The sequence below is a fragment of the Acartia tonsa genome, chromosome 13, assembly GCF_053477335.1.
Source record: "Acartia tonsa isolate MP-2025a chromosome 13, ASM5347733v1, whole genome shotgun sequence".
NCBI lineage: Eukaryota > Metazoa > Arthropoda > Copepoda > Calanoida > Acartiidae > Acartia > Acartia tonsa.
In genome coordinates, this window is record NC_137272.1 from 46,367,792 (window position 1) to 46,391,918 (window position 24,127).

The 24,127-nt window shown below is 32.1% G+C and overlaps 2 protein-coding genes and 1 long non-coding RNA gene across 3 annotated transcripts in view; all 3 read left to right on the forward strand.

Moving 5' to 3' along the window:
- Nucleotides 1-12,732, forward strand: part of LOC145303927 (uncharacterized) — a 37,650-nt gene extending 24,918 nt beyond the window's left edge. The window contains exons 2-4 of the mRNA XM_080145598.1: nucleotides 10,772-10,951; nucleotides 11,223-11,299; nucleotides 11,665-12,732. Coding sequence (XP_080001724.1) covers nucleotides 11,225-11,299; nucleotides 11,665-12,315 — 726 coding nt within the window. The 5' untranslated portion in view covers nucleotides 10,772-10,951; nucleotides 11,223-11,224 and the 3' untranslated portion in view covers nucleotides 12,316-12,732. The remainder of the gene's footprint in view (nucleotides 1-10,771; nucleotides 10,952-11,222; nucleotides 11,300-11,664) is intronic.
- LOC145304363 (uncharacterized) overlaps nucleotides 1-24,127 on the forward strand; it is a 119,119-nt gene that overhangs the window by 7,937 nt on the left and 87,055 nt on the right. The gene's annotated exons all lie outside the window — the stretch shown is intronic.
- LOC145303929 (uncharacterized) overlaps nucleotides 1-24,127 on the forward strand; it is a 164,980-nt gene that overhangs the window by 1,765 nt on the left and 139,088 nt on the right. The window lies entirely within an intron of this gene.

Genomic DNA, 24,127 nt, shown 5'->3' on the forward strand with positions numbered 1-24,127 from the left:
TTTTTGTATTTTTCACATTTCCACCATATCTTCAGTGTTTATGGTCCGATTTTCAAAATTATTTCAGTTATAGATATCAAAATTAAATTTCCTGTCGTTTAAAGAAAACAACCATGGCGGTCAGACTGCCTTTTATCAGGTTTTTGGCTATTTTTATATGTTTTACATATTTCCCCATATGTTTGGTGTTTTTGGTCATATTTTCAAATTTTTTTTGGATATCAGTATCAAAATAATTTTTCCCATTATTATGAGAATCTTTTATGTAATCTACTTTGACCGTCGTCAGTGAGCCAAAGAAGTTTTATAAGAATCCACCTCAGGATCTTTGTCTGTCTATACTTAAGGATCTCGTTAACTTCTTAAATGATATGGTTCTCCTTTACAGGGTAGCTTCTCATATGTTCTGGAAAGGTTTATAACTGTTTTTGGGATGGTTACTCCTAACCTTCAAAGAGAAATTGCGTCTAGAAACAAATCACCAGACACCCTAGAAAAATTACATTTTTCTTTTTTAAACTAAAATTAAAAATCTTTATAATAAAGTAACAGGATGTCTGTCTGTGTGTTTGTGTATATGTTTATACCAAAGGATCTCGCTAACCGCTGAACTGATTAGGTTCTCCTTTACAGGGAAGCTTCTTTTAGGTCCAAGGAACTAATTTAAGGTACTACCACCCTCCCAAGAGAAATCACAAATAATCAAGAAAAAAATTTATTATACTTGATTTTACGAGGAGACTTGAACGCAACATATACATATTTGAAATAAAAAAAAATATTTAAAGTGCCACTAGAGGCCTCTAGGAGCATAGCCACTAGTAAAGGTTATACCATGAGAAATAATTAATATTTGTTTAGGTATGAATGCATGAAGTGAGAGAGTGGAAACAAAGTGGTCTTATCTAAATTAAACCAAGATTATCAAATATATCCTTGATGGTGAGAGAAAAGAGGAGGACTATACAACTGTAGATTTTGCCGTCACACTTAGAATCTGTAAAATACTTTGGTGTAATTGCAGGTACATGTTTATTTTATCAAAATCAATACCATATTTTGTGAGAAATGGACATTGAGTGTAAAAAATGCATAATATCTATTAGTAATGATTTCTAATTCTGGAAAATATCATTAAGGTTTGAAATTGCTGACCAAGGTGCCTAAATGTTCAGGGGTGATTTTTAAAGATACTTTTCATAATGAAATATTTATTTCTTCCCTGATGATTTAGAATCAGTAAATTAGGAAGCCAGATGGGGGATGTTGTATTTGCTTAAATTCTGTTGAATTATAAGCTTTATAATTTTGAGTGAAATTTCAAAGATACTTATAATGATTTAAATATCAATCTCTTATGAAAATTTTCTTTTTAGATTAAGGATTGTGAAATGGAAGGTCCTGGGCCAGTAACAACTTGCTCCAGCACCTGTGGCCTTCAATTTGGTGTATATTCCTTAACTTCACAAGATTCTCAAACATTGAATTTGACTAAAGAATTGAATAACCTAAGTATAAACTTCCAAGGGCCTGCAGGAGAAAATCAAAGAATTTTGGCTAAAGAAAAGATTAAAGAGATAAAACAGAAAGTAGCTGATTATTATTATGATTCAGAGTGTAAGGTTATTGCAATTCCTAATCATTTTGTAACACCCAAGAAACCAACTGTGTTAGGAAAAGAAGGAAAAAAGATTCAAGATGATCAAATTTTAGATAAATACTATGAAGAACTATTACATCATCAAATTGTAAATGCTGCTAGAAAATCCAAGATTTCATGTTTTGTGATGAATGGATTTCAGTCTGGAGATTGTATTCAACAACTAGTTCAAAAGGGAAAAGAGTTTAGAGGAATTGATGAAACTGCAGATTTTAATGAGTATGAAGAAAAAATAATAAAATTATTAGACATTGGAGAAATTCCTAGAGATAAACTAGAATTATGCATAGATGAACATTTAAAATGGAAAGAAAAAAAGATTGATTACAAAGATGCAAAGAATTGGCTGTTTAAAAAGGAATGTTTTATAAATAATGCAAATTCATTTCAGGGTAGGTATTAGAAATATATAAGATCTCTATAATATTTATAATCATTAGGGGAGAGGGGAGGTGTTGAAGCCCATCCTATTATCTCAGCTCCTATTAGAGCTAGAGGGCCAAAAAAAATGTTTATGTTAAAGTCATTTTCACTTTCTTCCCCCTTTCATTTAACAACCTTTGACAGGCAGACAGCAGGAAAATAGCAGCATATCAACATGAACTTTTTATGTCATATCTAGCTTTTTGGGATTTTCACATTACTACAAATTGGCAAGGGTTACTGGGCCAATTTAAAAGCCTGTGAAACTTGAAAGGGGTTTTGTAATCTAAAAACAACGGGCATGTTGCATATCAAAATAACCTTATTTAAATACTGAGCAAGAATCTGTAAACCGATTGAAAAATATTGATTCAGTCTGTAATGATCTTCAAATAACCTACCAAAATAAACGGTTTTGGCTAAATCAGCTGTTTTAGGTACTTAATGGATATTAATATGAAATTTTAAAATCGACCAACTCTATTGTACACCTATATTTCATATAAGGATGTACTACTATAGGATAATTTAGTATTTCAATAACATAGATTTAAGTCAAAAAATATTTTGCTTTTTACCTGAATGATTGAAGATCTATATATTTTCTATAACACTTTTTACTTTATAATTTTACCAGGAAAGGTATTTCTATTGAATTTTGGTTTATTGGTTCCAACCTACTAGTGATTAAACTTTTCAACAAATAATTTTGATCTCTATAAGGGGTAATTTAGTTATCATAATTTGGGTTATATATCAATGTATTGGGCTATGTCTTATCCCCAAAGTTCCCTGTATTTTACCCACCTAAAATGATATTGAATTTGTGGTACTAGGGGCGAGTACAGGGCCCATATGCTGGAAACTCACAACACAGAGCCCCCTATGCTAAAATGTCCGGTCTGCAACTTTGAAACTCTTACAAAGACTGGCATTAAGAAACATATTATCAAGTAAGATATTTTTCTCTCAATTTATCTATTTATCTATCTTACTATGTGTATTATTAAGTAACTATATGTACATATATCTATCTGTTTATATACACAGACAGTTTTGAACATGATAATAAGACTGACATTGAATAGCATATTATCAAGTAAGAGATATATCTAAATATTATAGAGCTATTAATTATTTTTTTTATCTTAACAAAAACTTCAATCAAGATATTCAGTTATGTGCAATACACATATTTAAAAAGTCACTCAGTTGTGGCTCTCAATCTTTCACACAGAGAAAATGATATAGAAAAAAAGCTTGCAGGGTAGTTCAATGTTCTGCCCTCACCCCACCTCCCCAAGACCATTAAGGGTTACATTATGCTACATCATAAGATTTGAAAATAAATATTTATGAATTAATATGCATAAGAAATATAAAATATTTAATCTTACAGGTGGTAAAAGATAAAGGAAAAAGTAATAATAACAATATTTAAACCACATCCTTGTACAAGATTCCAGCAAATAATCTTAAGAAGTATTATTCCTATCAATACTTTAAGTACAGCCTTCAAGAAACAAAAACAGAATGGGATTCTCTTATCATTATTCCAGAACACAGAGCTATTATAAACATTGAGGTTAAACTTGGACCTAAAGATAAAGGTAACAAACTTAAACTTCTGGAAAATGCTTCAAATCAAACAAAAAATCACTTCTCTTTCATGCAGAAATTATTTGGAGGAATGCTTCCCAAAGATTGGGTGTTTGTCAGGGCTGCATGTGTTCCTTATTTAGAGATTGTTGAAGGTGCAGAAATACCTTGTGTCAACTGTCAGCAATTCATTTTACAAGATGTTGATGATGTAACACCTTGGTTGAAGTGGATATCTATACACAAACTTGTTACATCTGATAATCATGATCAGACAGTATATGAGGATCTAGTTGCTGAACTGATATTCCACATTTCTATAAAAGAGTCAAGTAGATTTAATCAATTTATATCTGATCCATTAACCATTAGCAAAGAAGTTGAGAAAGCATTGACAGGAAAGTCTGATGGAATAACAGGAGAAAGTAATGTTCCTGTTTACATGCTAAACAATGAACAACTGCAAGCAGTAAACTTAACCTCCAAGTTCCTTATCATAGATGGCGACTATGGTACTGGGAAAACATATGTTTTAAAAGAAAGGGCAAAAAAGTGTGCCACTATTAATCACAAAGATATAATATTTTACATTGATTTAACAACTATAATAAATGATAAAGAAGATAGTATTACAAACCCAATATCTGTTATGGATGAAATGGCTAAGGTGGAGTTTGAATCTTATCCTAATGTAAGAGTAATTACTATTAAAGATATTATTGGCATATCTAGAACGCATTTTACAAAAACTGAAGAAATTATGTATTCAATAAATAATTTCCTTAGAGGCAATCTTTGTGATCACCTATTCATTGATGAAATGATAAGTGGAAGTTGTGAATTTCCTGGCTCTGTAAAAACAATTTGCATGACTATGAAAGTAGATGAAGGCCTTATGAAAGGGAGATCAGAGTGGATAGAAACTATGATAAAGAATCACAATGCTCAATGTTTTAATCTAACAAAGAACTTGCGTAACAGCTATCAAATATATAAGTTTTCTGAAGCTTTCAATTCAAAAACACCTCCTAAGCTTCCTGACAATAATGTGATTGGTAGCCATATTTATTACTATCATAATATTCATATTATATCACCTGGCTTATTAGCCATTGCTGCAGTAGAAAAATATTTCTCATTTCAACCACAAGAAGGTGTAGTTGCATTAACTACTCAATATCATGACTCAATGTTTGATTTGTTACACAAACACTTTTCCTCAACTAGACCAGTTGTGTCAGACTTCAAAGCATATATGAACAAACCTGAAGGAATATTAGTAACAAATTTCTGGGAATTCCAGGGTGCTCAAGCTAGGAATATTATCATAATTGATGATATTGCAGATGAAGGATATGTTAATGTCTGGATAAGAAATATGATACTTAGAGCAATGTCATTTGCGATTGTTATTTCAAATTATATTCCTTCAGGAAACAAATTTGGCGCTATTAAAGATGAAAATTTACATGAATATATTTTTGCTGAAAGAGAAGCTATAGATTGTCATCACTATCACAACAAAGATAAACAAGATATTAGTGCCATTACTATGGCAATATTAGATAAGTACCAACTATTGGACAAGAATGAGGGTATTGTGATTGTAACTTACAAAAGAATTTCTAAAAATATAATTAGAGAGGCAAATACGAAGAAGTTTCTTAGTCTAACTACAGAAGAAAGAAAGAAACAAGTTGGGGAGAAAATTGAATTAGAAAACAAAGAGCTTTATGAAGAAATGAAGAGAAATATTTCCAGAAAATATCATGAAATTTCTTGGAGCTACCATGATGAGTATGAAATTAAAGATCTAGTAAACAAGCCAAGACATATCAATTATATCAATATCAACGATGATTCAGAATTTTATTTCAATGAAGCAATGAATATTATAGTATTTGCTGATGAAAATGTTGATCATAAACATAAATTTGCAGCTTGGGGAAATGCTTATAATACTTTAGATTATTCAGATAATGAGACAAGCATTGATTTTGATTATTGGAGTAAGATTATCAGAAATAGATGTGAAGCACGTGGCAGAGATATATTCTGGGGATCACAACCAAAGTTTGCAATAGTTGTTCATGATGGGAAAATAGATACATTTAGTCAACCTAAAGAAGCTCTCAATCTAAAAAAGGATGATAACCTACATGAATACATGACTAAAAAAACTTTGGAAGATCGAGTAAAGGAGAATAACTCTCTCCTGTCATATTTAAGGGCAGATATTAAAAAACTGTCTGAAACTGTTAGTAAAGAGATAAGTGCTCAGTCAAAGTTCAGAACTGACACTGAAAGCTCCCTAAAATTACTGACTGAAAGGGTACAAAAGCTGGAGACTGATGCTGCTGAAAATGTTGCTGTCATCCTTAATCAGCAGAAAAACAAGATTTCTGAACTAGAGGATAAAGTTGACTATTTGATGCAGTGAAGTAGAAAAAGGCAACAACCTTCCAAATCAATAAGAAAACGCAAAAAAACAGTATTATTCTTAAATACCAACTCTACTTATATTCCAGAAAAATTTGTATATACTGTAATTTTTTAATCATAATGTATAATGTAATATGTATATTAGGGAAAAATAAGAGCTTAAAAATATCTTTTTTTTTCTTCTCTATATTTATGACTTCCACTACTCTATAATTTATTTTGTTTGCAAGTGGTTTTGATTTTAGGGATTATAGTTCTACTAATTGTTTTTACTGACACTCTTGTCCATAGGTAGCTTCTTTTTTTTTTAGATGTTTAGCCTCTGGGGGCACTTTAGAAAGTGGGTGTTGAATTAGATTTTGTTTGTTAGATTTAAATTTTTTTTCTTTTAGGGGGGGGGGGGTCAACCAACCCCAACCATTGTAAATTTAAGTTTAAACATTTTTTTTTTTTTTGGGGGGGGGGGTTATTGTTATAAACTTTCCCAGGACATAAGAGAAGCTATCCTGTATAGGATTACTATATCGGTTCAGTGGTTAGAAAACAAACAGACAAACACCCTAATACTTTATATTATGGTTTTAGTTTTCAAAATATGAAATATACTTTTCATTTTATCAACCTTACTTTTATTTGTTGAATCACTTAACTTTGTTTTTAAAAGCGAAGCTTTTCTATAATTAGAGTCGGTCCGTCCGTCAATCCGTCCATAAAGGATAGCTTTTATCATTAATTTAGGCATGTTAGAATTGTCAAATCGATTTCAAACTTTCTATTATGATTCCTGTAGTAGTTAGGTCGATATAGAAAGCGTAGCAACTCTATAATCGTTACTAGAATGTCAGTATGTCAATTTCAAACTTGTTGATTTTTAACTTTTTAACAACAATTTTTTATATGTTAAAATTATCCAATTTGATCTAATTTTTGGAGTACTGATTCCTATTACAATAAGATAAATATTATAAGCAAAGCATCTCTATAATCAAGTCCTAAAAGTGTAAGTATGTCCTTAAACATTACCCTGTTTTAACCAGTTTTTAGACAAATTTACATTTATATTCTGATTTTTTAGCTCTAACACTATACAAGTGTTAATGTTCGTCTGTCCTTCCGTTTCATAGTTTCGCTGTTATGGTTGTTGTCACCCTTGTTAAAAGCGAAGCTTTTCTATAATTAGGGTCGGTCCGTCCGTACGTCCTTCCGAGATAGATAGCTTTTATTCGTTAATTTAGGCATGTTAGAATTGTCCTATCGATTTCAAACTTTGCATGATGATTCCTGTAGTAGTTGGGCACGATTTAGAAAGCGTAGCAACTCTATAATCATTACCAGAATGTCCGTACGTTCATTTTAAAAATGTTGATCTTTCTACTTTTTTAACAACAAATTTTCAAGTGTTCTAATTATCCGTTTGATCTGATTTTTGGTATATTGATTCCTGGGACAACAACGAACAATATTATAAGCGAAGCAACTCTACAATCAAGTCCAAAAATGTAAGTATGTCCATAAACATTATCCTGCTTCAAGCAGTTTTTTTCAACAAATTTACTTACAATTTTGCTTCGACTCTAATACTTTTAAATTCTGATTATTCAGTTCAGATACCATACAAGTTTTAATGTCCGTTCGTCCTACCGTTTCAGTGCTTCGCTTTTATGGATGTTGTCATCCTTGTTAATTAATAATCAAGACTGACGACATTTGGATAAACTTTGATTTAAGTTTGAAAATATTATCAAATCTGGAATTTTTTCGGTATTTTATATAACATTCATAAAAGCGAAGCTATAAAATAAGAAGGAAGGACAAACAAACCTGCTTCAACAATGAATTTAATTCAGAAAAAAAATCACGAAACCTATACGTGTTTTTCAGCTGTCATTGGGGGGCAATACATGGTAAAATTATTTTAGATTTATTTCGCTTGTTACCCCCCCAAAAAAGTTCGATAATAGGTGCAGTGGTTAGCGAGATCCTTCGGTACACACACACACACACACACACACAGATCCTGTTACTTTATTATAATGGGATATACTTGCTTTACTTGTAAAACTATGCCAAAAAGATATAGGAATCATCATTTCAACAATTAGTTTAATAAGACATCTCTGTCGTGCAGCAAATGTTGAGGTCAAAATGAAAAAAAATGAGTTGTAGCTTATTATCATAGTAATCATCTTTCCAGTATATATGGCTTTCAAACCGATTAATGTCCGCTGGATAAGAACCGGTTCTCAGCCATACTGAAAACAATCTTATACCACATCGTATTAAATAATGACAATTTTCTGCGGATATTAAAATGAATAGTTATTGAAACCTTTGAAACCTCAGGGGTAAAAAAAACTATTAATTTTAATATCCGTGGAAAGCTGTCTATCATACAATGCAAATGATAACTGTAAACATGCCTAACTAACAGTGAAACGACAATTTGCTGATAAAAGATATTACCCAGAGATCTAAAGGGATAAGACAATGTCCGAAAAAATGATGTACATCCATAATGATGATACACAAAATTACTCCAAATTATTGATTTAAACGTTCGAACAATCAACTTAGTTAACTGAAAAAGTCCCCAAAGTTGTATAGTCAACGAATACAAAAACATTGGGGACTGTCCATCGTCCCCTCTCTCTATCTGATTTTATCAGTGTATATTTATAAAGAAATTGGAAATCCTTATAATAAAGTAGCAGGATGTGTGTTTGTCTGTCTGTTTGTTTGTACCGAATGATCTCGCTAACTGCTGAACCGATCGGGTTCTCCTTAACAGGGTAGCTTTTCATAGGTCCCGGGAAGGTTATAACTATTTTGGGGGAGGGTACCACTACCCTCCTAAGAGAAATCGCCCTTAGAAAAAAATACCCCCCCCCCATTTTTTTTATAACTTTTTCTTTGAAAAATCTAAAATAATAAATTGGGTTATCAAATTCGACACTTCCCTCCTAAAATGCCCCAAGAGGCCTCTAGGGGCGTAGCCGCTAGTACCTAGATACATTGAAATAAACATTTACACATATATTAAAAAATATTTAATTCGCTATCACTCAATTCAATTTAGACACTTCATCTTTTAAAACAAAGTCTACTTAATATTTTCTAATCTTAGACATTTTAATATGACCATTAAACTTTAAAAATTAACAAAGATAGCAACATCCATGAAAGCAAAGCTCTGAAACGTTAGGACAAACAAACGTTAACACTTGTAGATTGTCAGAACTGACTAATTAGAATATAAATGTAAAAGTCGAAATGAATTTGTTAAAAACTGACTAAATACAGGATAATGTTTAAGAAAATACTTACATTTTAGAGATGCTTTATTTATAATATTGTACTTTGTTGTCTAAATGCCTAAATTAATGAAAAAAGCTATTCGTTCCGGGCAGAAATCAACCCTGAATATAAAAAGATTCGCTCTTAAAAAGAATCCTAAACATGTCTAACAAGCTTTTCTGAATTAACCTTGTTTATAAAACGCCTTGGTGAAAAACCTTGAAAACCCCCATTATAGTGCCTATAAAAAATGACGCATACTGGCCTACCATTGGTCAATTAAGATATATACTTGCCTGCCATTGGTAATTTTGTCTGAGTATTGGCCTATCATTGGTCAATTGTATTTTATGACGTCATATTTTTATAGCCCGACTATAAACACAGAGAGAAAGGGGACATTGGGCTGTTTATTACACTAGTCCCCAAAGTTTCATAATAACGTTTTCATATTCGTTGACTTAACAACTTTTAATTAATTTTTATTGGTTGATTATTAAATTGAGTGTCAAAATATTTCAACCCCTCAAGTAATCTACAAAAGTGAATATTTAGTGTATCATCATTTACAACAGGCAGAACTACAACTGGCTGTTTTTAAAAGCGAAGCTTTTCTAGAATTAGGGTCGGTCCGTACGACCGTCCATACGTAACGGATAGCTTTTTTAGATAATTTAGGCAGGTTAGAATTGTCCTATCGAATTCAAACTTTGCATGATGATTCCTGCAGTAGTTAGGTAGGATTTAGAAAGCGTAGCAACTCTATAATCATTACCAGAATGTCCGTACGTCCATTTAAAACATGTTGATATTTTACTTTTTTAACAACAAATATTTATGTGATCTAATTTTCCGATTGTTCTGCTTTTTGGTATGCTGATTCCTTGGACAACAAAGTACAATATTATAAGCAAAGCAACTCTTTAATCAAGTCCTAAAATGTAAGTATGTCCAAAAACATTATCCTGTATCAAGAAGTTTTTCAACAAATTTACTCACAATTATGCTTTGCCTCTTATTCATTTATATTCTGATTATTCAGTTGTGATACTAAAGTACAAGTGTTAATGTCAGATGTCCGTATGTCCAACCATTTCAGAAACTGCTTTTCCCTTCCGGCGACTAGTGATATACAGTATACACAAGCAGCACAAATAAAAAGCTAAAACTTTATATGATTTGGAAGATAAACTTTACTACTTTACATAATTGGATGAAAATATTATAGTACTTGACATAGCTGCACTATTACTATTTAGCATGGAGTAGGGGTAATTCTCAAACTTGGGATCTCTGAAGAGAAATTTTAGATTAATTAAGTCTTTTAGTCTAGTAATTATCCTTAAATTTTAGGCAGTTCTGTTGACAAGAGTGGTGTTTACAAAACAGCAACAGCACAACAAATACATTAACTAGCAGATCCTAGATCCTCCAGTTTGAGTGACTACCACAACAACAGCTGGGAGTGCTGTTACTACTCCTGCCAAAAAAAAAACTTGTTGGCAATGAGATAGATATATATATATGGTTGAGGTGAGTCTTTTTACAGTATTACAACTTTTTCCCAAAGAGAACTTATCTATGTCTGTCAGCAACAAAAGGTTTTACTATATGCTATAATTTAATTCTTCTTTACAGTGAATCTTCTTAAAGGCAAGTCAATTTAGAAAGAGTTAACAAAATGGTAAAAAAATATAGTTTGCCAGTCAAAGATTTTGGAATAGTTTATTGAAGATACATTTTTATTATAGAGAAAGATCAAAATAACTTTTTAAAAAATATAATTTTACAAATTATTATTTAGAAATGGAGGAATTAGGCAGTGGAACTGAAATGAATGAACACATAGGTTGTACAGGTCCTGGTAGTGATACTAAAAAGGTATGTATCTGTAATTTTATAGTGCCTAAAACTTGGTATTAGTATTGAAAATTATTCAAAAGAAATATTCAAAGTTGTAAGAAAACAAACATATCCTAAAATACCAATACCTAGTAAAAGATATTCTAAAGCATAGATGCAAATTACAATTTTAAAATGTATGATCTTGCAGGCCTTTATCCTCAATGTCTACAGGAAACTTTGTATGTCTCCCCTGTCCACAATTTTTCATTTCAAACTTAAATATATCTTACATAGTTCAATTTTGTGAAAATCTTATACCATTTCCATGATGTTACATGCATTAAAGATTCTTTTACTAGGAAAGAACCTAAAGATCATGACTTAATACATGATATTTTCAGAATGAAGATGAGATAGGGTCTACAAAACCTTCTGTGTGTACATGTGGACTTCAATTTGGAGTTTCCCCTCTAACATCTCAAGATTCAAAATCTTCAAATTTGACCAAAGAACTTGGTAATATGAGTATAAATTTTCAAGGTCCTGCAGGAGAATATCAAAGAATTCTAGCCAAAGAAAAGATTAAAGAGATAAAAGAGAAAGTTGCAGATTATTATTATGATCCAGACTGTAAGGTTATAGCTATTCCAAATCATTTTGTAACACCTAAGAAACCAACTGTGTTAGGTAAAGAAGGGAGAAAGAATCAAGATGATCAAATTTTGGACAAACATTGTGAAGAAACCTTACATGATCACATTGTTAATGCTGCTAGAAAATCGAAGTCTGAATATTTAGTGATGTTAGGATTTCAATCTGGAGATTGCATTCAACAACTAGTTAAGAAGGGAAAAGACACCAGAGGAAAAAATCAAACTGCAGATTTTAATGAGCATGAAAAAAGAATAAAGGCATTGTTGGACATTGAAGATATTCCCAAGGAAAAACTAGATTTATGCATAGAGGAACATTTAAAATGGAAAGAAAACAAGCTTGAATTTAAAGATTCAAAGAGCTGGCTGTTTAAAAAGGAATGTTTTATAGTTAATTAAAGTTCATTTGAATGGATTAAAAGCAGTTCCCCTTCTATTAACCCCGTACAGATCAGGGGGGGAGGGGGTGCTGAAGCAATCAGGAACTTCCGTTTTTTAGGAAGGTCATGGCAGTTTGATTGCTCCTTGACCGATTTTCTAAAGAGCAATATGACAAATATGACTAGAAATAGATATTCTTTTGTTATAAAATTTGGTAATCTGAACATCAAAATTGGCCACTCTACTGTTGTTTTTATATTTAGCAGTTGGCTGCTAAAAAGCGGCTAGGAAGCAGTCTGACAGCCGTGATTAGAAAAAGTAATTTTCTCTAAAAATGCACATGAACCACCAGAAAAAAAATTTATGTCTTTATCTGTAACAGTAGCCGAGATACAGGTGGGAGTGGTTAATAAGCCCCCCCCCAAAAAAAAAAAATTCTATTAAGGTGCAAATTTGGGTCCCAATTTGTAAGGGTTAATATATTTCGTGTCATTTATTTTATTTCTGTTATATGCTACAAAAAATATTTAAAGTATTATTGAATATGTATAAGGAATATAAAACATATAATATTGTAGGTTCTTAAAGAGCATGTAGGCAAAAAGAAAAACAAAATTGAAAACACATTCCTATATAAGTTTCCCACCAGCAATCTAGAGAAATTTTATACCTTTCAATACTATAACCACAGTCTACAAGAATCAAAAACAGAATGGGATACTCTAATCATTATTCCAGAACATAGTACTATTATAAATATAGAGGTAAAACTTGGACCAGAAGATAGTGGTGACAAACTTATACTACTGAAAAATGCTTCAGATCAAACGAAACAGCACTTTTCATTTATGCAGAAATTATTTGGAGGAATGCTTACTAAAGATTGGGTGTTTGTCAGGGCTGCATGTGTTCCTTATTTAGAGATTGTTGAAGATGCAGAAAAACCTTGTATCAACTGTCAGCAATTTATTCTACAAGATGTTAATGATGTAACACCTTGGTTGAATCAGATATTTGACCACAAATTTGTTACATCTGATAATCATGATCTAACAGTATATGAAGATCTAGTTGCTGAACTGATATACCACATTTCTATAAAAGAGTCAAGTAGATTTAATCAATTTATATCTGATCCATTAACCATTAGCAAAGAAGTTGAGAAAGCATTGACAGGAAAGTCTGATGGAATATCAATAGAGAGTAATGTTCCTGTTTACATGCTCAATAATGAACAACTGCAAGCAGTTAAATCAACAGCCAAGTTCCTTATCATAGATGGTAACTATAGTACTGGAAAAACATATGTTTTAAAAGAAAGAGCAAAAAAGTGTGCCACTGAGAATAGTAAAGATCAAATATTTTACATTGATTTAACAGCAATAACAAATCATGATGAAGAAAAGAGTTTTACATCCCCAACATCTGTTATGGATAAAATGGCTAAGGTGGAATTCGAATCTTATCATAATGTAAAAGTTATTACTATTAGAGATCTTATTGGCATATTTAGATTGTCAGTTAAAAATACTGAAGAAATTATGTATTCAATAAATCAATTCTTTAGAGACAATCTTTGTGATCACCTATTCATTGATGAAATGATAAGTGGAAGTTGTGAATTTCCTGGCTCTGTGAAAACAATTTGTATGACTATGAAAGTAGATAATGGCTTTATGAAAGAGAGATCAGAGTGGATAGAAACTATGATAAAGAATCACAATGCTCTATGTTTTAATCTAACAAAGAACTTACGAAACAGCCAACTAATACACAAGTTTTCTGAAACTTTCAAATCAAAAACACCTCCTAAGCTTCCTGACAATAATGTCATTGGTAGCCATATTTATTACTATCATAATATTCATAATATATCACCGGGCTTATTAGCCATTGCTGCAGTAGAAAAATATTTCTCGCTTCAACCACAAGAAGGTGTAGTTGTATTAACAAATTTACATTACAACTCAACGTTTGATTTGTTAAACAAAAACTTTTCCTCAACTAGACCAGTTGTGTCAGACTTCAAAGCATTTATGGACAAACCTGAAGGAATATTAGTAACAAGTTTCTTGGAATTCCAGGGTGCTCAAGCTAGGAACATTATCATAATTGATGATCATTCAGAAGAAGGATATTATAATTACTGGATAAGAAATATGATACTTAGAGCAATGTCATTTGTGATTCTTATTTCAAGACTGAAAGTTCCTGAAGGAAACAAATTTGGAGCAATTGTAGATGAAAATTTACATGGCTTTATTTATGATGAAAGAGAAGCTATAGATTGTCATCACTATCACAACAAAGATAAACAAGATATTAGTGCCATTACTATGGCAATATTAGATAAGTACCAACTATTGGACAAGAATGAGGGTATTGTGATTGTAACTTACAAAAGAATTTCTAAAAATATAATTAGAGAGGCAAATACGAAGAAGTTTCTTAGTCTAACTACAGAAGAAAGAAAGAAACAAGTTGGGGAGAAAATTGAATTAGAAAACAAAGAGCTTTATGAAGAAATGAAGAGAAATATTTCCAGAAAATATCATGAAATTTCTTGGAGCTACCATGAAGGGGATGTAATTAAAGATCTAGTAAACAAGCCAAGACATATTAATTATATCAATATCAATTATTACTCAGAATTTTATTTCAATGAAGCAATTAATATTATAGTATTTGCTGATGAAAATGTTGATCATAAACATAAATTTGCAGCTTGGGGAAATGCTTATAATACTTTAGATTATTCAGATAATGAGACAAGCATAAATTTTAATTGGAGTCAGAGATACAGAAATAGATGTGAAGCACGTAGCAGAGATATAATCTGGGAATCACAAGCAAAGTTTGCAATAGTTGTTCATGATGGTAAAATAGATGAATTAAGTCAACCTAAAGAAGCTCTCAATCTAATAGAGGTTGATACATACATACTACATGAATACATACCTACCAATAGAGTTATTGATTTAATTGCTTTTTTCAATAAGAAAACATGAACCTATTGATGGAGGAAGAACATACAACTAAAACAGTAGAACAAGTCAACAACCTTCCAAATCAATAAGAAAACACAAGAACTGTACTGTTTTTTTTTAATACCAACTCTACTTATATTCCAGAAAAATTTGTATATACTTTAATTTTTTAATAATAATATATTATATAATATGTATATTAGGGAAAAATAAGAGCTTAAAAATATCTTTTCTTTTCTATATTTATAACTTCCACTACTCTATAATTTATTTTGTTTGCAAGTGGTTTTGATTCCTATTGATTATATTTCTACTAATTGTTTTTACTGACAATCTTGTCCATAGGTAGCTTCTTTTTTTTAGATCTTTTGTCTCTAGGGGCACTTTAGAAAGTGGGTGTTGAATTAGATTTTGTTTGTTAGATTTAATTTTTTTTTGTTTAGGGGGGGGGGTTAACCAACCCCAACCATTGTAAATTTAAGTTTAAACATTTTTTTTTTTTGGGGGGGGGGGTTATTGTTATAAACTTTCCCAGGACATATAAGAAGCTATCCTGTATAGGATTACTATATCGGTTCAGTGGTTAGCAAACAAACAGACAAACACCCTAATACTTTATATTATGGTTTTAGTTTTCAAAATATGAAACATACTTTTCATTTTATCAACCCTACTTTTATTTGTTGAATCACTTAACTTTGTTTTTAAAAGCGAAGCTTTTCTATAATTAGTGTTGGTCCGTCCGTCAATCCGTCCATAAAGGATAGCTTTTATCATTAATTTAGGCATGTTAGAATTGTCAAATCGATTTCAAACTTTCTATTATGATTCCTGTAGTAGTTAGGTCGATATAGAAAGCGTAGCAACTCTATAATCGTTACCAGAATGTCAGTATGTCAATTTCAAACTTGTTGATTTTTAACTTTTTAACAACAATTTTTTAATATGTTAAAATTATCCAATTTGATCTAATTTTTGGAGTACTGATTCCTATTACAATAAGATAAATATTATAAGCAAAGCATCTCTATAATCAAGTCCTAAAAGTGTAAGTATGTCCTTAAACATTATCCTGTTTTAACCAGTTTTTAAACAAATTTACTTACAATTTGTTTCGACTTTTATACATTTATTTTCAGATTTTTTAGCTCTAACACTATACAAGTTTTAATGTACGTTTGTCCTTCCGTTTCAGAGTTTCGCTGTTATGGTTGTTGTCATCCTTGTTAATTAATAATCAAGACTGACGACATTTGTAAGTGATAAACTTTGATTTAGGTTTTAAAATATTATCAAATCTGGAATTTTTCGGTATTTTATATAACATTCATAAAAGCGAAGCTATAAAATAAGAAGGAAGGACAAACGAACCTGCTTCAACAATGAATTTAATTCGGAAAAATCACGAAACCTATACGTGTTTTTCAGCTGTCATTGGGGGGCAACACATATAAAAAATTATTTTAGATTTATTTCGCTTGTTACCCCCCAAAAAAGTTCGATAATAGGTGCAGTGCAGTGGTTAGCGAGATCCTTCGGTACACACACACACACACACACACAAATCCTGTTAAATTATTATAATGGGATATATTTGGTTTACTTATAACACTATGCCAAAAAGATATAGGAATCATCATTTCAAATCAGTTTAATAAGACAATTATAAATATTAATTGATTATATCTTGTTAAAATAATACCTTATTATTACAGTAATTCTCTTTCCAGTATGGCATTGAAACCGATTAATATCGCTGGATAAGAACCGGTTCTCAGCAATACTGAAACAATCTTATACCACATCGTATTAAATAATGATAATTTTCCATGAATATTAAACAAAAATCATAAGATTTATACCAGTTTTGATAGTCCGAGCTTTCGGCCCCTCAGGGCTAACAAAACTGGTTTTAATAAATTTTCATTTTGAAATCCACGGAAAGCTGTCTATAATACCATGCGATTGATAACTGTAAATATGCCTAAAGATCTGAGAAACTTGTAACGGACAAAGAAACCCTAAACGTAGAAAAGATTTGCTTCTAAAAGTATTATCTTGGGAGGGAGGGGACAATCAGCTGTTTATTACACTAGTCCCCAAAGTTTTGTAATAATTTATCACATTCGTTAGCATAACAACTTTGGGTACATTCATTGAATTTTCATCAAGTTGAGTGTCTAAACTACAAAAGGGGTAACTTTGTGTTTCATCATTGGGGATGTACATCAATTTATCGGACATTGTCTTATCCTTTTAGATCTCTATTATCAGTGTTTTGCTAAATTAATTGGAAATAACTAAATATGTAGATACATATAAATAAACATTTACACATAAAAAGATATTTGATCATGGAAAGAAAACGAAGTTGCTGGTTTCGTCGTTTTTTCACAGTAGCTTTTCTCCTATTTCTAGTCCCTGCGGGGGGCTCTAGCCCTGCGGGGCATATTTTCTAACCCCGTGGGGCAATCATTAACATTTAATTAACCTAACCTAACCTAAAATAACCCTTCTAAAGCTAGTGTGAAAATATGACTATAAACACAGAAAGAAAGAGGACATTGGGCTGTTTATTAAACCAATCACCAAAGTTTCATAATAACGTTTTCTTATTCGTTGGCTCAACAACTTTTAATTAGTTTTGATTGGTTGGTTAAAATGTTTTATTGTTATTGGGGATATATATCAATGTATCGTCCATCGCCGCAATTTTTACAACCGGCAAAACTACAACTGGCTGTTTTTAAAAGCGAAGCTTTTCTAAAATCAGGGTCTGTCCGTAGGTCCGTAGGGTCTGTACATAACGGATAGCTGTTTTTGTTAATTTAAGCAAGTTTGAATCGTCCCCTTGGTTTCAAACTTTGCATGATGATTTCTGCAGTAGTTAAGCACGATTTAGAAAGCGTAGCAACAATATAAACGTTACCAGAATGTCCGTACGTCTGATTTTGGTATTCTGATTTCTGGGACAAAAAAGTACAATATTAAAAGCAATGCAACTCTTTAATCAAGTCCTAAAATATCCTAAAATTTACTCACAATTTTGCTTGGTCTCTTATTCATTTATATTCTGATTATTCATTTCTGACACTATACAAGTGTTAATGTCCGTATGTCCTACCGTTTCAGAGCTTCGCTTTTATGGATGATGTCATCCTTGTTTTATTTTGTTCACTACAATAACTTTAAAAGTAAGATAAGTAAGATAAGAAAAATATTTTGTATAATGAAAAATTGAAATTAATAATTTATTAAATATATCTGGCTACGCCCCTAGAGGCCTCTTTGGGTAATTGAGGAGGGGGGTTAATCGTCAACTCTCTTTTTAAATTTTAGTCTCAAAAGTAAACACTATTTTTTTGGAACAAGGGTGTTTCACCCCCCAAGAAAGTAGCTTAAAACCATCACATGACCAGTAGGTATATTCCCTGAAGATTAGAGCCCAATCGTTTCGGTAGTTATTGAGATATTAAGCTTCAGACAGACAGAAAGACATCGTTCTACTTTGTATTATAGACAAGCGGTTACGTCCCTATAATCTAAGGACTCCCTATTTATAGAGGCAGAGTGGGGCTAGAATAAGAGTTAAAAGAATCTCAAGAGAACCTGATCGTTTCAGTAGTTATTTAGATTCTAAGCTTCAGACATAAAACCTTACTACTTTGTTGTCATTGCCCCCTTTTTTTTGCTATTGGATCTAATACTAGGATCTCTGTCTGTCTGTTTGTTTGTACCAAAGGATCTTGCTAACCGCTGACCAATATGGTTCTTCTTTACCATCTCATAAGTTCGATATATATTACTTATGGATGTTGCATCATATACAATTGTAATTCCAGCTGGCTAAACAATACCCCATCCCCACCCGTACTACTGGAGTAAAGTACTAACCAATAAATGAGTAACTTAAGAATATGGAAGGTGGACTGGGGGGTTTCAATGCTCAATAAGGTACTTTTTGTGAAATATAGCCCGAAATATATTGTACGTTCTAAATAACATATCATTTAACCAAGGTTGTGTTTATCGTTTCATAGTCAGTTGGCCGCGGATGCGGAAATAATAAAGAACTGGTTTCTATCCACCGGATATGAATCAAATCCAGAGAAAAATGTTAAATTTTGTTTTGTCTTATCTTCATATAAGCAGATAAGCTGTTGTCAAAGCATAACTACTCTTATATATACTAGCGGCTACGCCCCTAGAGGCCTCTAGGGGGCATTTGAAGAGAGTCGAATTTTATAACCCAATTTTATTATTTTAGATTTTAAAAGGGGGGAGGAGGAAATTTTTTTCTAGGGGCGATTTCTCTTTGGAGGGTGGTGGTACCCTCCCCCAAAATAGTTATAAACCTTCCCGGGACCTATGAGAAGCTACCCTGTTAAGGAGGACCCGATCGGTTCAGTGGTTAGCGAGATCCTTCGGTACAAACACACAGACAAACAGACATCCTGTTACTTTAGTATAAGGATAGTTTTTTATCTTTCTTTCTTTCTCTCTCTCTCTATTTTTCGCTATTCTCTCTCTCTCTCTGTCTCTCTCTCTCTCTGTCTCTCTCTGTCTCTCTCTCTCTCTGTCTCTCTCTCTCTCTGTCTCTCTCTGTCTCTCTCTCTCTCTGTCTCTCTCTCTCTTTCTCTCTATTTATCTATTTCTCTCTCTCTCTCTCTCTCTCTCTCTTTCTCTCTAAACTTTATTAACTGTAATGGCTGAGCTACCTATAGACGTATCTTACTTGTCGTAGAGTTCACTTAAAATAAGGAATATAGACTGTTCTTCACAAATTTAGTCGAATAAAATCATGTAAAATATGGTTTTTTTTATCAACTATAATTTAATTATACCAACCCTTAACATATTTTTGGAAATGTTTTTTTTTACTTCTAAGATAAAAAGCTGATTTTGTTGTGATTTTTTTCTTCAAAGTTCTACTCAATAAATTATTCTGACTTTTTATTTGACAGGTTGTTTCCCTCAATGTGTCTTATTGAACAAAGAACACCTTTAGCCTTATTTTGAAATAAATTTTAAATACCTTTAGCTGAGGCTCTGCTGCCCTAAGTGTAATAAGACACAGCTGCCGCAACTGTAATGAGACACAGCTGCCGCAACTGTAATGAGACACAGCTGCCGCAAGTGTAATGAGACACAGCTGCCGTAAGTGTAATAAGACACAGCTGCCGCAACTGTAATGAGACACAGCTGCCGCAACTGTAATGAGACACAGCTGCCGCAAGTATAATGATACACAGCTGCCGCAACTGTAATGAGACACAGCTGCCGCAACTGTAATGAGACACAGCTGCCGCAAGTATAATGATACACAGCTGCCGCAACTGTAATGAGACACAGCTGCCGCAACTGTAATGAGACACAGCTGCCGCAACTGTAATGAGACACAGCTGCCGCAAGTATAATGATACACAGCTGCCGCAACTGTAATGAGACACAGCTGAAGCAACTGTAATGAGACACTGCTGCCGCAACTGTAATGATACACAGCTTCCGCAACTGTAATGAGACACAGCTGCCGCAACTGTAATGAGACACAGCTGCCACCTTTAATTTGTGCCCTAGTGACAGCAGCTTATTTTTGTGCTAGCTGCACCCACATTATTTGCCACGTATTATTAAAAATTAAACTGAAAGATAAGTAAGGATTATTAATATTTTAGTTGTTTCTTTACCTCGTTGTGATAATAACAAGCAATTAGTTATAGATTTTATTTAAAAGGTAATTATTAAAACGTTTACATCCTATACACATAACAAATAATGATAATAATAATAGTATTATAATACAGGTATTAAATATTCATATATAAACAATAAAATTGAATATGAATAAAAATTAAGGACAGATCAATCAAATAATAATTATGTACATTGTCAAAGGAATAAACAATCTCGTGAGAGGTACGGCACCTCGGGGCTAAACAAAGCTGGTTTTTATCTTATAATTGTACATTCTATATCCGCGGAAAGCTGTTTATAAAAGCTGCGAGAAATAACTATTCCCAGCTTTAATTGTGTAAATCATTTCAAAACTTTCATTTTGAAATATGATTATAAAAATGAAAAAAAAGTTAAACATAGTAAGGATGGTATAGTGTTAGGTACTCATGATTTAGATAGATTAATTCTGTTTTATAATAATTATTTTAGTTATAGAGAAGCTTCGCTTTCAAGGACTTTGCCTTTTAATTATCTTTTTTTTGGTTGGGGGTTACATTTTTTTCTAGGGAACGATTTCTCTTTTCAGGGTGGTGGTACCCTCCCCCCGAAAATAGTTTTAAACCTTCCTGGGACCTATTTAGGGACAAACAAACAAACAGACAGACAGACATTGTTCTTCTTTGCATTATAGAAAAAAATAAGGAAGATATAGTGTTGGATACACACATACATGAGTTACAATTATCAATAAACATATTTCTTAATTTAGTTGTAGAGAAGCTTTGCTCCTCTAGAATAACTGTGACCTTAACACCCCGTCATAACTAAAGACGTGAAAAATTCCAGGTGTATGACATTAATAGTTAGTATAAGGAAAATGCCTTGGATCAAAACAGGAGCAACTTTATGGAACTTCCAGACAAAGGACGTGCAATCAACATGTTAGTTGTCTGTTGGGTGTTACTTCACCTAACACACTGGCTGTTTGGAAAGAAAAAGCAGAGATCTAAAGGGATAAGACAATGGCCGATAAATTGATGTATATCCCATGTGATGATACTCATAATTACCCCTTCTGTAGATTAAAACTAGTGAAAATAGTTGAAATGTTTGAACACTCAATTTAATGAATCAACTAATCAAATTCAAGAAAGTCCCCAAAGTTCTTAAGCAACCCAATAAGAAAACATTATTAAAAAACTTTGAGGATTAGATAAAAATTAAATAGAAAGCCTTTTTTTAAATGCTGTCCACTGAAACAAATATAAAATTTTGTAGAGCAGATACTCTGTGATTATGGTATGTTTGTATGTACATTTTTGCGTTACTCTGTATTTCCTAAATTTAAAGGGGGGTGTAGGGGGAGGAGGGAACATCTAGGGACAGTTGTCCTTCCCCTTAATTTTGCCAGGGGGAAGGGGGAGGATACACTTTTGTATGATACAGAGTTTTATCCTTGTAGTAGCAATGCTTCTCTATAATTCACATTGTCTGTCAATCCGTCCGTCATTCAGTCAGGACTTTACAACTTAAGAGTGAAATTTAAGAAACCAATATAAAGACAGAGAAAATGGGGAATGTTATTCGTTGGTTCAAAATTTTTTGGGTATTTTATTGAATTTTATTGTTTGGTTCAATTTTAATCTACAAAAGTTTGTAAAATGGACATTGGGTATGTACATAAATTTATCGTCCATTATCTTTTACCTTAAAGGAAGCATGCAAGAAATACCACGCTTTAAATGCTGAAAGACTGCCACAAGTAGACCAAATACCCCAAATTTGAAGCCTTCAGCTTCTATAACAAAAAAGTTCTAGGCATTTTAAAATGACATTTTATGTACAATGTAAATTTTGAATGAATTGCAATGCTCATGTTGAAAATTAATTATTAATTATTGAAACTTTAAAATTAAACTACGTGGCCTAGAAACAAAATTAAAAGCTTATTTTTGTCATAAATTTAGGTTTCCAGTAACTAATTATATTTTTACAATAAAAATATCCATTTTTATAGTCAAAATCATTAAAAAAAATTAAGTTTTACTTGCGTTGTACCGAATGTACTGTAGCCAATCAGAAGGCTGAATCAGCTTAACAACCAATCACAGCTAAGCTTGTAATAGTTTACACCTTTGTTTCCGCTATGATTTTCGTTTAAAAATGCAATTTAAATCGAATTTTTTTCATAGATTTTGACTATGAAATGTGGTGTTTTTATTGTAAAAATGTAATCAGTTACAGGCAATCTAAGTTTCTGACAAAGATAAGGTTATAATTTTATGTCTAGGCAACGTAATTTAATATTGTTTTTTCTTTTATGAGCATTGGAAATCTTTCAAAAATTCCATTGTACATAAAATGCTATTTTGAAATGCCTAGAACTTTTTTGTTATTGAAGCTGAAGGCTTATAATTTGGGGTATTGGGTCTTCTTGTGGCAGTCTTTCAGCAGTTAAAGCGTGTTATTTCTTGCAGGCGTCCTTTAAGATCCCTTGAATTGCGTGCTTAACGGAGCATTAACCTGCTTGAAAGACCAATATGACGTTCGGACAAACTCTTGTTATTGAGAATAGCTACGATCCTGAAAATGTTTGTTTTTTAAAAATCACGCTTGTTTTTTATGATTAAGATAAACTTTTATTCTTTATTGACACTTTTTAACGTGCCCTTCATTGACGTCAATCCTTGATATCTAAAACAAGGATGTGACAACATTTTTTTCGGTTTTTGAAACATGAACGACAGACAGACGAACAAAACATTTATTAGAATTGCATATGCCATAGAAATCTTCACTGAAAAGTTCAGCTGTCTATCTTAAATAGTCCCGAGAAAATATCATTTCCCCCACAATGTTATGTACTTACTGACTGACGGACATATAACATGAATTATAGAGTAGCTTCGCTACTTATAAACTTTATTGTTGTTTTCCAATGATTTGTTGACTTAAGAAGTGAACACTTTTTAACGTGTCCTAGATTGACGTCAAACGGTCAGTTATATCTATAATACATTTTACTGCTGTAATAATAACTAGCGGTTACGCCCCCTAGAAGCCTCTAGGGGCACTTAAGGTAGGAGGGGGAAAAGTCGACCTCATTCCATTTTAAATTTGAGTTTCGAAAGAGTAAAAAAAATATTTTTTTTTATGGGGGGGGGAGA